At 33.0% G+C, this 14249-nt stretch overlaps 1 protein-coding gene across 1 annotated transcript in view; it reads right to left on the bottom strand.

Moving 5' to 3' along the window:
- LOC129802407 (uncharacterized) overlaps window positions 1–13227 on the bottom strand; it is a 28082-nt gene extending 14855 nt beyond the window's left edge. The window contains exons 1-4 of the mRNA XM_055848186.1: window positions 12221–13227; window positions 8132–8340; window positions 7547–7657; window positions 7164–7272 (exon numbers count right to left, since the gene is read on the bottom strand). Coding sequence (XP_055704161.1) covers window positions 7164–7272; window positions 7547–7657; window positions 8132–8340; window positions 12221–12290 — 499 coding nt within the window. The 5' untranslated portion in view covers window positions 12291–13227. The remainder of the gene's footprint in view (window positions 1–7163; window positions 7273–7546; window positions 7658–8131; window positions 8341–12220) is intronic.
- Between the last annotated feature and the right edge of the window lie 1022 nt (window positions 13228–14249).

Genomic DNA, 14249 nt, shown 5'->3' with positions numbered 1-14249 from the left:
TAAAATATTTTTTTATTGCTCAAAGTGTCAATTCGTTATTGCTGGTTTATAAAAATATATTATAATCCTCGTAATCTTTGCTATTTTTTTAATATTCGGAAGTAAAATCATGAGGTGCATGTGACAGCTTCATTTTTTCTCCATTTTATTTTGGTGGAAAAATCCACATAAATTCCACGAGCATTTCCATGGATGTATTCTATAGAAAAAATCCAGCATAAATCCATTAAATTTTCCTTGGAACCTATTATGGAAAATTCCAAGGAATTTTTCGCTTGTTATTCCTATTCCGCTTTCTTTTGCAATGGGGTGGCGATAGCCTGTTATTCCACCCTAATAAAGTAAATTTAAGGATTTTTTTTATTTGGATAATAATTATCTCATTTTTATATAAGATGATAAACACTGACATAGACTGATTCACTAACGCATAGATAATTGTTAGATGAAAAAGTACTATTGATATTCCAAGCAATATTGCCATTTGGATGAGTAATTTGTGAAATAGATTTTTTCAGGATGTTTGCATCAATTCAGCCGCAATTACAAAAATGTCATAAAAAGTCGGTTAAAGCCTTTTTCTTTAGCTTTAAGTGGCATATTTAGCATCAGTGAGCTTCAGTGTATCAAGTGGAACAATATTTGGTTTCTTCAGTTTAAAATTTCGTCTGGAAAACTGGTGGCAATTAATACCCCAAAAGTGGCTATATCTACCCAGGCCGGGGCACGTGTAGCCAATGTGTCATACTTTTTTCATTATCCTCTCTAGAAAAAGTCAAGGATTTTAGATCTTTGAACCAGTGAATCTTTGAAACAGCCAATATCCTAATGCTACTTATGAAACATAAAAACATTAGATAAACCTTATCATTTTTTCACAAATCATGCGCAAATAAAAGCTTCATTTGCTGACTAAAAGTGCCCCGGTCTTCCCTAACCGAAACCGCGACGAAAAGCTTCCAAAACCTTGTTGAGTTACTCTTGAGTGCAGGATTTGTTCTTATTCCTGGCCTTTTCTCCTTCCCCATCTAAAACAATAAAAAAATCTCGCATTTGCAGACACTTCAGAAAAACCCTTTTTGTTCACGAAATAGGTAATTATTTCATTAGAAAACTTCACGTACCGTTAACAATAAAGATTAGCACTTAATTTAAGTAAAATTAGTCAGAAATATGACATAAATGTTAAACAAAACGAATAAACAAAAGTCAATTTATTGTGTTTTTCATTGGAAAACATGGTCGATCGATGAAAAATTCGATGGTGAAAAGGTACACTTTTTATTTTTCTGAGAAATTAACAAATTAAAATGTGTGAATATGAATGGATTTTCGCTTTATTTGGAGCAAAATTAACTAAATAATGAAACTGTGGTATGGAAAATATATAAATATAATAATTTAGTACTGTATTTATCATGAAAACAGTGACGTTTCCATTTGGAGTAGCGAAAATTTCCATTTGGAGCAGGTTTTGAATTAGCTTAATTTACCCTATTCTAAAAACCCTTCTGGAAAACTTTTAGTTTTATTGAAGGCTTGTAATGGTGTAATCTTTTGATGAAAATACGTTTCACTGCTCAAATACTTATTCTTTCGATTTACGAAGTGATTTAAAGATAGTTTTATAAAATTTGATAATCTATATTTCTTACAAGTTCAAAGTTGTTTTAAATAGAATTAGTATAAGATATGTTGCCCTATTCTTAACTTCTCCATGGCAAAAGAAAATATTCCTTTTTGTGGGTAATGGCCTCTACACATTGGGAGCAATTTTTGTCAAAAATTGCTTTTTTGAAGGAAATTCCCTGCAGCGTTGTAGGGGGAAACGTCAAATTTCTGTCAAAAACGCAATTTTTGACGAAAATTGCTCCCAATGTGTAGACACCTTAATAGTGGATACGTCTTTCTACTAAACACATACTAACACAATGTATCTTTTACTTTGATATATAACTCCAATTTTAAAGCATTACAATTCCTTGTAAATTAATTTATATAATGAAATGTGATTGAAATATTCATTATTTTTTGGTTTTAATCCTATTCTTTTTAACGTGAAAAACATTACAAAACCACCTTCGTGGCTGAGTACATTCAATAAATACACTATATTATTGTTATTCCTTCTGAGAACAATATCTATAAAGGATAATAGGGCGACTTTATTTAACACATAAAAAGTATAGTCAGGATAATAACTAGATAACTGACAATTGTGCTGTATATCTTCAGATATAGACATTACCGAGGAGGAATAATAATAATTACATAATTAATAGCAATACAGACACTAAGCCGTCTCGTAAATAAGATTTCTAGACATGCATTATTGGTTTATCTTAAATAGACTAGCCAGAAGAAGAATTGTTCTGACCCATATTATCCTTGTGAAATTTTTGTATATGGAAAACTAGGCAGTAGTAAAAATACGGTAGGGGAGAGCCGGCATTTTGAGATATTTTTTTATGTTTTGACTTGAAGGCATTATTTCTAAAACTCAGAAAATTATCTTGAAATTTTTTATAGCGCTTAGTATACTCACTAATATGGACTTTATTAAAATTAACTCGATTAGTGTTTTTGTCACATTTATTTAAATAAGAATAATCAACCGTGTCTCAAACATGCAGGCTCTCCTTAAGTTGTAAACATTGCGATTTTTTTTAATAGGTATTAGCCTGGACGGGGCCTATATGAATTCATAGATACTATAAGGATAATTGTCCACTGAAGAAATGGTTAACATAAGTCCAAGTATAGATAGTATAGATATAAAAATTCGGTGTTTACAATTATTTCATGTTTACTACTGCCCAAGATTCCCCTAGTAAAACTCAAGGGATGAAATTCAGAGCCTTTGATACAGGAAAATTCCTGGTAAAACCTAAGGGGAATTCCAATCCGGGACATTTGAATTAAAGAGAGAGTGGTTGACATTAGATAAACAAGCAAAATACACATAAATATTTTTAATCATAGGTCTTATTTTAATGATTCATGTTTTTATTCAAATAAATTTTTAGTATGGGAGTTCGGGGTAAAAAAAAGGAAATGAATATAACTGATAAATTTTTCAATGAATAGGGAGGAAGTTAATTGTTCTATAAACAATTCGTTTTATATTTTTTATAAAGAAAATAAGAACACACCACTGTGTAATCCCGGACTAATTTTGCCCGTAATTAATAACGAAATAGTAGCTATTTAAAAGTTTTTGTAGGTATACCTGCTTGTTCAGGGAAGTGGTAGCCAAAAAATTTTACGACGAACCACAAAAGCTTTGGACAATCTACTGAAACTACTGTATCTAACTACTACTACTGACTAACTACTACTAACTACTGAATCTACTGAGAGAAATCCGAAAAAGTTAAAGTAACATTCCGGAAATGTTAATTTTACCCTGCAATATTCATCCAAAATCGGTGTAAATATTACCCTTTTTAGGTGTATTGGGGGTTAAAGTTACCCTTTTTCATGTTAATTTTACCCTTAAAAAGATGTAAAATTAACATTAAAAAATGTTGATATATTTTACACTTAAAAAGTGTTAAAGTTACGAGGAAAAAAAGTTTATTGCACCCTCTTTTTTTCTCAGTGTAGGCAAACGTGGTCCATTGTAACGGGTCATTGGTCCTTTACCAGTCAGAAGTGCATTTCTGACGATATTAGACAGAGATTACAGATTACTCTCTAATTTTCCATTTATTTAGGGTGAATTCAACAATAACAGCAGCTTATTAAAGACAACAATGATTCACTTTAAAGAGTAGAGCAATTTTTGTGATAATGCTTAGCACTGTGAACCAGAAGGGTTTTCAGTGTTATCTTCAATCCTATCTGTAAGCCCTGATGGGTCTTTAAAGTGGAAAATGAAGATCTGAAGTCGCCAAGCATCTTTCAACTTTCTGAGGGTTATAAGAGTAAAGGTTTAGCCGTGTCGCAAGAATGAACGATAAGTATATGACGGGTTCCGCCGTAGACTGGGTTAACAATTGTCGAAAGGGCCTACAACTTCTACATATCACATAAAAAAGACGACTTGTTGTCAAAAAGAATACTTGTGTTCATTCAAATGACCAAAAGACGGAAAATAAAAAAAACGTCACTGGTAAAAATAAAAGGGTCAAATTGACCCTTTTCCAAAGGATGGATCATATTTGACTCTTTGAAAGGGTCACCAGGTACCCTTCGAAAGGGTCACGGTTTTGACATCTATTTAATTCCGGAATAAACGAATAAAAAACAATGAAAAAGTGATCTTTGGTGTTCGCTCAGATGAGAGAAATATGATATCAGTAATAAGTTTACAATAAAACATGATTATTCGTGATAAATGTGCATATACTAAATTTCAAGAGATACAAAAGTGAACCTTTCAAAGGGTCAAATACGATCCATCCTTTTGAAAAGGGTCAACTTGACCCTTTTATTTTTACCAGTGGTCTTTCAAAGTTTAATTTTATCACAGCTTCTTGTAAAATTAACCTAATTTTCAAGTTAGATAACGTCTCCTAAAATTTGATTCATAACAAGTTAGGTGGCTATGCTTCTTCGGTTGCAAAAGAGTGAATCATCTAAGACTAATTACAAGCTGTAGGGCAGATCAGTTCATCAACACCAAAATTGTGTGCAAATTTTAAAAGTTTCTAAATCATATTTTTTTTTTAAATATTCTTGTTTTAAAGACATCTGTATTATTTAAAATTTAATTTGCCTGTAACAGTATAGGAGAAAGCGCGCTACCTTCGGACGACTCAAGCTTCGGACAATTTAATTTTTTCCTATGTTCCTTATGGATTTCACCCATAGCTCTTTTCCGAAAATTTGAGGTACTGGACTACCTATTCAAATACAATATTATAATAGGCCAAATTCATTTATAACACATTGAAAAAACCGATTTGTGCGAAGCATAAATCGTCCGAAGGTAGTGCGCTTTCCCCTACCAAGATTTAGGGTGTAATGAAATCAAACCGTTCCTTTATTATTCGAGACTATATTTATCTCTAATAGTTTAAAAACGTTTGAAAAAAACTATCACAAAATATTCCGCAGAAGGTTTTACCTCATTTAAATTTTATTGACAGTTAGTTATATTTTTAATTTTTGCAAAATAAAAATCATGTAGGGGAAGTGTTTATAATTTTGGACAGTCTGCTTATAAGCATCGAAGTTCCAAGTTTGAAGTGCGATATTTTCTATACTAATTGACATTTCTTGTTACTCTCTTTTCAGAAGGGTTGTTTAGAAACTTAGCAAGCTATTTATCGTCTTATTTTTATTAAAATTAGTTTTAATACGTTTAAAAATGAATTGATATGTAGAAGTGACTTTGGCTCTTATTTTGGACAACTTGTTTATTAATTTGTCCAACTTGGCTGTAAGTTTGGACAGCTAATCCGCCTCAATAGGATGCCCATTGTTCTTCATTTCATGAACCAATCTTACCAAGTCCTCTTCCTGTTCATGTAAGGGAAACGTAGAATGTCACAGAAGCCCGGAAACTTTCCATATCATTCATTAAAGTGAGTTGACTTCGATACTCCAAGTACGTGCAGATTCGCTCATTCCCTGACCTTTCCGGGAGCCTTTCAAGGCATTTCTCACTGCATCTCTTTCGTAGAGATGATGCTCCTTTGTTTCTCCAGGCATTTGTCCAACCTAGTCATCACAAAAGCTAAAACTTCACGAAATTTCGTGAGAAAAACACCTGTCCAAAATAAGAATCATCACCTCACTGGTAAATGTCTTAAAACATTTCCCATTTTTCGCACGAAAAATCTAATTCACAAGGCAAATCTCACTTTAGGTCAAATGTACAAATCACCATTAACGTGAATCAACACAATATTCAATGAATATTCAATAATATCACTCAAAAACAGCGAACAAACTTTGTTAGTACTTCACCAAAACTAAATAAGACTGAAGTAAGCCACGAAGTTCTGTCATATTTCTCGTAAGCAATTGCTCACACTGAATTTTCAACAAAGCAATTTCAACTCAAATCATATTCAAAATTTAACGTATTTAGTGTCAAAATCTTCCAAAAAGAACAAATATTTAGATAGAATTCATTTTTCATCAAATATTGGAATAAAAATCCATCATTTTAATCAATTTATTTTTAGTGTCCAATTTTACCCTCAAAGTGTCCAAATTTAGAAACTGTCCAAAATTATGAGCACTTACCCTATACAATGTTATAAAATTAAAATTTCTCATAATATTGGTCACCAAAAAATCAAATTTGATTACTATTTAAATTAGAGCTTTATAAGCTTTTAAATCATGTAAGATTTGGCACAGAGAAAATATTTTTCCATTTTCCTTCTAGGCCAGATGCCAAGTTTTACAATGACACATTAAAGATTTCGAATTCTTCACCAAAATTTATTTAAAAAATGATTGAAGAATTATATAGGGGAATGTGGGCATGGTTCGCACAGAGTGAACCTTCAAACGATGCGAATTTTCTCTGTCTTTGCAAAGAGCTGGTTTACCATTTCTCATCTCGTCTCGTGAGGTTAATAATCAACTATCGTATGGATGTGACGACCTAGCTCTTTGCAAACAACGAGTTCACTCTGGGAGAACCATGCCTACATTTCCCTATTGGTTTATAGTTTATGCAATTTTGAGTGATTTATTCAACAAGTTCATTGAATTAGCATGGGAATTCAAGAAAAATATTTTCTTATAATTCAAATAATGATATAAATTAAGAAACATTATTTTAATCTCTATTACATGGACAGAACATTAAGTGGAAGGCTTAATAGAATTTTGGATAATGAGAGTTTACTAAATAAATCATAATACCCCTTTGAAATTAAATAACAACATGTAGGAGAGGGTGAAGATATTTGGGGCACATATGCATGTTATTTTCCTATGGATCTCAGAAGGGTTAATCTGGGTTAACCCCAATCGTAAATTCCTCCAGCAATAAGCTTTCCTGCTTATTTTTGATTTATTCAACAGATTCTTTAATATTGATAATGATACGACTTTTTGGACTAATCACAGTTCCTCAGATAACCTTTGGTGGCGCTTAAGTCGTATTGTGAGCTTAGACATCCACCATCTATAAATTCTTTCCTCTCAAGGCTCTCAAGAATTTAAGTAATAACAATTTTAGGAATTATTTTACGTACCCGAAACCGTGAGATTGATGAAAATCGATTGGGGTGGATGAAGGGATACTTGGCACTCGTACAATCCAGCGTCTCTCATTGTCACAGATTTGATCCTGAGAGGCCAATCCTGGAAAACAGCACCAGAGAGATTAATTGCCAAAATCCTGTTACTGCTTCCTAAATTGTCCCATTCCCACAAATTAATCTTCAATCCGAATTAGAAGGGAAGATTTTTAATAGAAGTGGGATCAATGGTGAAAAATTCAAAGAATACCCAATGAACCCTTATGTTTTAGGGGAATTAATTTGCTTTCCAAACATAAATAAATCTTGCAATCCTTCCCTTTGGGAAATTGCGTGTTATTTTTGAGCAGAGAGATCTGCGGTGCTAAGAGACTCACCTCACTGTTGTCCTCATGTTGCACCTGAACACGCATGTTGGCCGTATAGATGTAGGAGCCAACAGAGAGTATTTGGGGCTCATCATTGACTCCCCAGTGAATCCAGACGACCTGAAATGGACCACCTATTTGTTTACTTAAGCTTCGTGCGTGTTGTACGTAAAACTTTATTGCTTCTCTACTCTTTCACTTTTATTGCTCCATATCTTCTTGCAGATGCTCAAGAAAATATGATAACTCAACCAAATTGAGAAGAACTACTCACTGAGAGTTTTTTTTTGAGTTTATAAACAAATTAACGTTTAGCACGTGAGGCCAAAATATCCTTCAAATTTACGAGAGGAAAACATGTATATTTTTGCTAACAAAATCAGTGCTTTTGAGAACTCCAATAAAATACAAATAGTTGCCGTTTTAGTGCAGAGAAAATTTCACCAAGGAGATACTCCTGAGAATTTCCTTCAAAAGCCAAAATAAATTCAATTGCAAAATCATTGTGGAAGTTTCCTGGACGCAATTCAACAGGGGAATTTCGCTTCGAGTACCTCTTAAGTGAGTTAATGAAGTTGCTCTGTGAAAACTCACCATCTTCCATTCGATTTTGGAGTGTACTGTACATGGTAGGAAAGCCGTGGCTCCAACTTGGGCAGTGATTACTGTTCCATTTGGAGTCCCGAATGTAGGTGGAGTATCTGGATCCAGGAGGATAGTATCTTCCCTCGTGAGACTCTCCAGATGATTCCCATGAATTGTGTTATTATTAGAATCCATGAGAGTGATGATTAAAGGAGTGGCTGAAAGATTTTGGGATAAGAAGGATCTAAGAATCTAAAGATGGCACACTTTTAGAGAGTTTGCCAGATTTTGCACAAAACGCATTTTGTAGAATGACCATTCTGCGAAAGAATCATGAGGCTAACACGGCTAACATTTGCAGTTAATTTGAAAATCAACACTGAGAGAGAAATTTTGCCAAAATTTGCTGTTTAACCCCTTAAGGACGATTGGGTCACCGGTGACCCAAAAATGATTTTTTTCCCACGGCCTTATAAAGTTGTATTTATTACAACTTATTAGAGGACGAAAGACGTTTCTAAATCATTAGAAAGACTATAATTGACCCACTGAGGAAGACCCATACCGAGGGTTGAAAGCTCTGGAGAAAAATTTTAGTCTTTGATTTGAGAAGAAGGCAATCCTCTGACGAACACCGGAAGAAACTGAAGAGAATGTTGATAAACTTTTTTTAAAAGAGCCGAATTAGCAAGAGTCTACTGTACTTACTGTAAGTTGAATTAAAACTTCTGAATAATGCAAAATTACATAATAAACTAAGACAAATTGTGGCAAATTTGAGCACATTTGCTTCATTCGAACTTTAAAAATGTCAACAACTTTTTCTCAAATTTAACTGCGCCAGAATAAAAAAGTAAAAATAATAATAATGCTGGCACAACATTCCATGAAGGAACAAGGCCTTCCCGCAAGGGGAGTTCGGAACATCTATTATTATTTTTTCTTATACGGGATGATGTTGTCAGTCCCATGCCCGTGGAATCAAGTGCAGTGAAGCTCATTGGATGCAATCTGAACACCTTTAACGCCAGAAAAATTCCTGGTGACCTAAAGGGAACTCGAACCCGAGACACTTGCATCATAGAGCGAGTGCTCTACCACTTGACACATTGAGTTAAAAGTCGATCTTAAAAGAACCGAATTAGCGAGAATCTAATCTACTGTACAATTCAATATATAACTTAAGCTATCAACTATTATTATAATCCAACTTTCATAAGTTTCTTCTTGATTTTTAATATAAAGGAGGAAACTAAAAACTACCTCCGCTTCCAATTCAAAAAGCGATGTGGGACAAAAACATCTAATTTATGATTAATTGGTCCTATAGTGACCGCAAATTCTGCATTTTTACCTTGTGAGGAATCATTGTAGAAGATAACTTAACTATTTAGGTCAGGCCTGAGCTAAAAGAAAAGCCGAAGTGAATTTGATGATACCTGTTGGCATTCTTCGAAATGCCGCGAAAATTCATGCAGAGAAAATGAGAGGCTTTTTAGTGTAAAAATTGTTTAATTCCTTAGAGTCAAGTCATTTTCACAAGAAAATCCTTTTAATACTTTAATTGAATACAGTTATTTGGGTTAATTGTGAATAATTGTCGATATTACAACATAAACATTGGGATGGAATTTTCAGCTGGAAGACTCATATTCTTTTGAGCTGTCCCAAAATTCAGGATAGGTTTCAGAAAAACCCTTTTATACAACTCTATTTTCGTTAATAAGGAATGCAAAAGTACGTATTACAAGAAGGGACACGACCTTCTAATAAGGATAAAATAGAGAAGAAAATGTTTTGTCGCATTTCAGAGATTTTCTGCAACCACAGCGCCGCCAGACGTTTGTCAAGTGAGTTATTTGTGTCTCTATCTCTCGATCACAGTTGAATTGTGCGCGATTTAAGAACTTTCCATTTGAAGTGATATTTTAATTTAATTTCTTTGTATTTCTGCAAGATTCAAGTAAAAGGATGTGTAGTGAACAGCTATCCGTCTTCCGACAAAGATATCAAGAAGACAATTTCTTTCTATATGAGTTTTTATGTCTGTTATGTCTTTTTGGCGTAAAAATATTTATCATGGCACCGTGCATGAGCGGGATTAGTGTTACCAGTATGGCTTTCTGTAATTTCCATTAAAATTATCAACACAAAATTTCCGATATTACACGACTTTTAACGAGCGCAGGTCTGAACTTAGGTTAATCCAATTTATAAATAGGTCAACTTGACTACAGTTCGACATTTGTCATGGTTTGAAATGGGCTTTTAATCGAGTATGAATTGAAAGAATCTCAATTTAAAAACCATGAAGGGAGGTAAATAAAAATTAAATTTCGTCAATAAAATATTAAGTTTTGGGACAATTAACATCTGAGATGGTTGCAAGTATAATGAGTTCAATAAAAAACTCAAAAAAAAAACTCATAAATTTTCCTTTGCCAGAACCTGTATAATAGATATTTGATTAAATATTTCGTCTGTAACATCGACCGTTAATGTATCTTTATTTCATTTGTGTTAGCATTTCTCGCAAGAGGCGACATAAGTATCGTGGCTTACACCAAACGCAGACAACAAAAGCAGATACGACAACAGTCGATGTAATCGACGATTTTTATGTTTCCTAAACGGAAATTTCATTCGTATTCGAAAATACCGTACAAGCAATTTTTCAAGGTCAAACGTTAAAAGAGCATTAGAGAGCGTAATTTTCAACTGAATGGAATCATGTTTGGGCTTAATGGAAAGGTTTTGGAATTTCTAATAAATCTAATTCACTTCCAATCGGTTTTGCACTAGTAGTAAACTGGTTATAGACTGCTAAGTAATTTTTTTCCAAAATCAATTATATTACTCGTAAGCTAGATTTAATTATTTTTATGATTTATAAATCGTTTCAAATCGTTTCTGAACCTGTAAATGATATAGTATCTAATTCGAAAATTCAAGCATTTCGCAAAGTATGGGACGCTTTGGCCTATTTTTTAAATGTTAAGCCATGCATTTTTAATGCATGAAAATAGTGAAATATTGTTGAAAACGGGAAAATTGGGAAGACGTGAAGAATCTTGACATTTTAGTTAGGATTAAATAATTTATAATCAATTTTACGGTTTTTACTAACTGAAATAGAATATTTTACTGGCCACATTTATGCCATATTCTATATGGCTTGGGTCGATTGGACAATATTTTTGTAAAATTTATCAGGGAAAATGAAATATTTTCCCTGATAAATTAAAGATAAATAAATAAAGAGAGATAAAAATTTATTTTTATCTCTAGAGATTTAAAGAGATAAAAGAGATTTTAAAGAGATAAAAATTTATTTTTATCTCTCTTTATTTATTAATTATTTAAATATTATATTAATAAATAAAGAGAGATAAAAATTTATTTTTATCTCTCTTTATTTATTTATAATAAAATGGACATCATTAAATTTAAATGCTAAAAAATAGTAGAATGTTCTTGGCAAAAATAAATTCTTGATAAATCTTGCAATTTGACTGAGGAAAATTTATTTTTTTACAGATCAACCTGCAAATTTAGGGGAAATTGCCCATGCTTGATACCATTGGAAGCTCCGTAATGACTAAACTTTTCCTATGTTTCTCAATAAACGTGACTCCGCAATATATTTTAAAAACTAGCCACTTTCCCATAGTTTTTAAAATATGGTTGCGATGAATCAAATATATATTGTGAAACATAGAAAATTTAGTCATTACGAAGCTTCCCATGGTATCAAGCATGGGCACTTTCCCTTACTAACCGAAAAAAATGTTTATCATTTATGAATGCAATTGATTTAGCGAGTTATAAATAAATTTATCAGTTCATGATTTAAAACTATGTTCCACGTTTGATTAAATTTCTTTCAGTGATTCAATTTTCTATTCGGAAGTTCATTTGAACAATCCATCAGCAAATACTTTCACGATGAATTGCCAACTTCCTGAACAACACTTTCAGTTGCTGAGAAAGTGCAATACTTTGCTATTTTCCGCATTTATCCATTCCCCCCAATATAGAATTCTCTCAAATGCAAAATCTCAAGTATATTCCATCTGGTATCCCAGAGTGCATCCTCACCACTGATTGTGCCTAAGCATGAGAGCAGCAGCAACAAATTAGGGATCATTTTGCACATCCTGAATTCCATGATGATTAATTTAATAGCTCACACACGGAGTTGAAGCAATTGGAATAAAATGCTTTACGTTTCCTTCGCACTTCCTATTTTCTGGTTCTATGGGGGGTAAGAGTTAGAAAACATCCACTTCTTATGCACATAAAATTACACTTTGCTCGCCATAAAATTCTCAATTGAATCCTCATTCAATTCCATGTCTAGCAACACTTTAAACTTATTTATCTCACTCCCCCTCACACGAAATCAATTTGTAGCCGTCCAAATACATTAGAAATTATAGGAAAAAAGTAGTGTTGCGCCTTCATGTAAATATTTGATTGTTTGACTGGAAGATGGAGAAAAGTGTGAGAGAGCAAGTGTTTACACATTTCATCTTCTAAACTAGCACATGTCTTCCCTAGCCACAGAAGCACGTCTTTTCCAGAGCGATGAGCACTTTTCCCAATCTCCCCCAACCGCCCAATATAAAATCGGTGCATCCCATGGAGGAAAGTGTTACACAAAATTTTCTGGAAGCGCTAATTTATATTGAACAGATGCACAAAGATGCAGGAGCACAAAAAGACAATTAAACTTGTGGAAAATGTACATAAGACCAAAATGTTCAACTTGTCTCATTAATTCACTTTGCTAAATTGCTATGAATAATAATTCTTCCTCACTTGCAACCCATAAACTTCCCCAACTGTTTACTTTCAATCTTCCTTTGATATACCTCACCAACTGGATTTTATCAAAATAGGAAAAAAAGAGTCCTTCACAAATGCATTTTCAATTTTTTCGAACTTTTAGAATTGCATACTCTCTTTTTCGCGAATAAAAAGAGCAATTCCTACTGAAAATAACAAACTTTTATCAATGATATCACACAAACACGAGCGATTTAAAGGGAAAACTGAACGGAGAAAAAACTGGATGTTGACTTGTGGAGTGCTCGAGAGCAACTGACTTGAGATTTTCCTTGCAAGCTGAATGCTGTGGCAGAGGGCAAAAGGTAGCGGAAGTTTTTCAGGTTTCGCACATACTCTGGCTTCGAACAATTCTTATTTTTCTCATATTCCTTTAAAGAATCTTTAATAAATATTGTCACTACGTCGAATTCCTTTTAAGGGAATATAGAAAACTCAGCTAAAATATGAAGTGTCCAAAGCCAGATGTACGTGCGAAGCTTCAAAGACTTTCCCTACGTATCAAGGAGTTATGGAGCAAATCCAGCAAAAGTTAAATTATTTCCATCACAAGAACTAATCTAATAGAAATCTTTAATCTTGAGAATTATTCAAATAACACACTATTTTAATTTAAAATTATATTACAAAAATTAAAGAATGCTCGTGAGTCGTGATTAAATTCCTATTAAAACCGTTTTAACCCACTGACTAATATATAAAAGAACAGTCTTTTATCTTAAAGTTAGGAAATATCAAAAATAAATTTAAGAGCTCTCCTAGTTTTCTATTCGTAACAACAAACGCTTTTGCAGTATATCTACATTATTATACTGAGAGTTCAGAGAATATCCAAAGTTTGATATATTTAATTGTTTGACTTTCAGATGCAGAAAAATATACAAACAGCAAAACTTGAGTTTTCTCAGAAAAATCAGGCAGCAAAATGAATTATATATTGGTATCTTCCGATAGGAAATTTATAGGGGAAACTGTTGCAAAGCTTGAAAAAAAGAATAGTTTATTATTTCATAAAACACCCAAAAAACCTGGAAGATTCTTATAGGGGACGTGCTTGTGATTTGGGACAGAATTTTGGAAACTTCGAAATGGAACCAGGCCCATTTTGTAGGTAGTGGTGTAGGATGAAAATCTTTCGAGGCGCAGGACGATATCCGCCGGGAGTCCTTGTAAAAATACCTTTATGACCTTTATCCTTTCGTAAAAATACGATTTTGACATCAAATTATTCAAGATCTGCTGAAGGTATCATCATAAAATCCTACATAGGGTTAGGGTA

Source organism: Phlebotomus papatasi, chromosome 2 (assembly GCF_024763615.1).
Source record: "Phlebotomus papatasi isolate M1 chromosome 2, Ppap_2.1, whole genome shotgun sequence".
In the NCBI taxonomy this organism is placed as follows: Eukaryota; Metazoa; Arthropoda; class Insecta; order Diptera; family Psychodidae; genus Phlebotomus; species Phlebotomus papatasi.
Note: the sequence above shows the minus strand (reverse complement) of the source record. Positions and strands in the feature narration are given on the sequence as shown.